Genomic DNA, 1,285 nt, shown 5'->3' with positions numbered 1-1,285 from the left:
ACTTCTCAATTTTTAATTTGTTAATATTTGTAGAAAGAAAAATTCACTAAATTAATTTTCTTTCCATTACATGCAGAATGCCACCTGTCGATACCTGGTGGCACTGTGCTACTATGAAGTGGGGGAGTATCACTCTGCGTTTGACATCTTGGAGCGCAGTGAGAACAACAATGTGTCTCGTATCAAGGCTGAGGGGGAGGCTATTGCTGTTCCAGAGATCGACGACACAATGTCGGTAAGTTAACATTTTGAAGTTGCAAAGTAATAGCTTTGTCGTTTTGTATAATGTGTATTTACTGCTAATATTGTATCCACATGATTGTAATGAATTTTTGTACCTCCTCATTTTTTAGATTGAGTGCTCTACACATTTATTGAAAGGCTATATATATGAAGCTAGTGACAATCGAGCATTAGCTGTGGAGAGCTTCCGAGCAGCAGTACAGGCTGACCCACTCTGTTATGAGGCAATACATGCACTAACGCAGCATCACATGCTAACTGTGAAGGAAGGTTTGTTCAATTTGCTGTAATTCTTTTGAGTATCTGTAACAGGTTTCATGCAGTGCCCTAGTTAGTCTTATATCTATTCTGCTTGTTGTAAATTGTTGTGAGGCTGTCACTGTTTCTATAGTTAATGTCCAGTGATTTGTAAATTTTCTGTTTTATCCTGTTTATAATTTGCGGATGTGTTGAATAAGAATCTTGCGCAGTATTATACCATTGTTCTTTTAATTAGACCAGAGAGTTAAAGTTACGTTAACATTATTTTTACTGTTATTTTTATTTCCAACAGAGAAAGACCTGCTGTCATCCTTGCCCCTCTCTCGAACATGCAGCGAAGCAGAAAGTGCTGTGGTCATGGCAGTATATGAAACGAGAACTAATAAATACAGTTCACCCAGTACACCATTGCCACAACCTGCTGCTCCACTGGCAACAAACGCTGACTTCATTACAGCGCAGGCTGAGAAGCTCTACTACAACTGCAACTTTGCACAGTGTCATCGATTAACACAAGAGTTTGTATTGGTTTCCTTATTAATTACAATTATTGTGCCTGTGATTTTTCTACAAGTTGCTATCATTGGATGATGTTGTTTTGCTGTAACTTACAATCATTGATTAGTTGATTCTCTATGCCTTACAGATGTTGAATGGTTATAATGTTAATCAAATTAAATATTCACTTCATAAGATCTTACATCCCAAAAGATGATTGACAGTAATAACCCATTGGATCCAGTTGTGTCACAGCAATCAAATCACCAAAAATCCAGTCATT

At 37.3% G+C, this 1,285-nt stretch overlaps 1 protein-coding gene across 1 annotated transcript in view; it reads left to right on the top strand.

Annotated features, from left to right (window-relative positions):
- LOC119585673 (cell division cycle protein 16 homolog) overlaps window positions 1–1,285 on the top strand; it is a gene marked incomplete in the record, with an annotated part of 8,144 nt that overhangs the window by 2,695 nt on the left and 4,164 nt on the right. Inside the window, 3 exon segments of the mRNA XM_037934349.1 lie at window positions 77–235; window positions 354–513; window positions 797–1,022. Of these exon segments, the coding sequence (XP_037790277.1) occupies window positions 77–235; window positions 354–513; window positions 797–1,022 (545 nt within the window).

The sequence above is a fragment of the Penaeus monodon genome, chromosome 20, assembly GCF_015228065.2.
Source record: "Penaeus monodon isolate SGIC_2016 chromosome 20, NSTDA_Pmon_1, whole genome shotgun sequence".
Lineage (NCBI taxonomy): Eukaryota > Metazoa > Arthropoda > Malacostraca > Decapoda > Penaeidae > Penaeus > Penaeus monodon.
The sequence above is the reverse complement of the archived record's forward strand: the minus strand, read 5'-3'. Positions and strand labels throughout refer to the sequence as shown.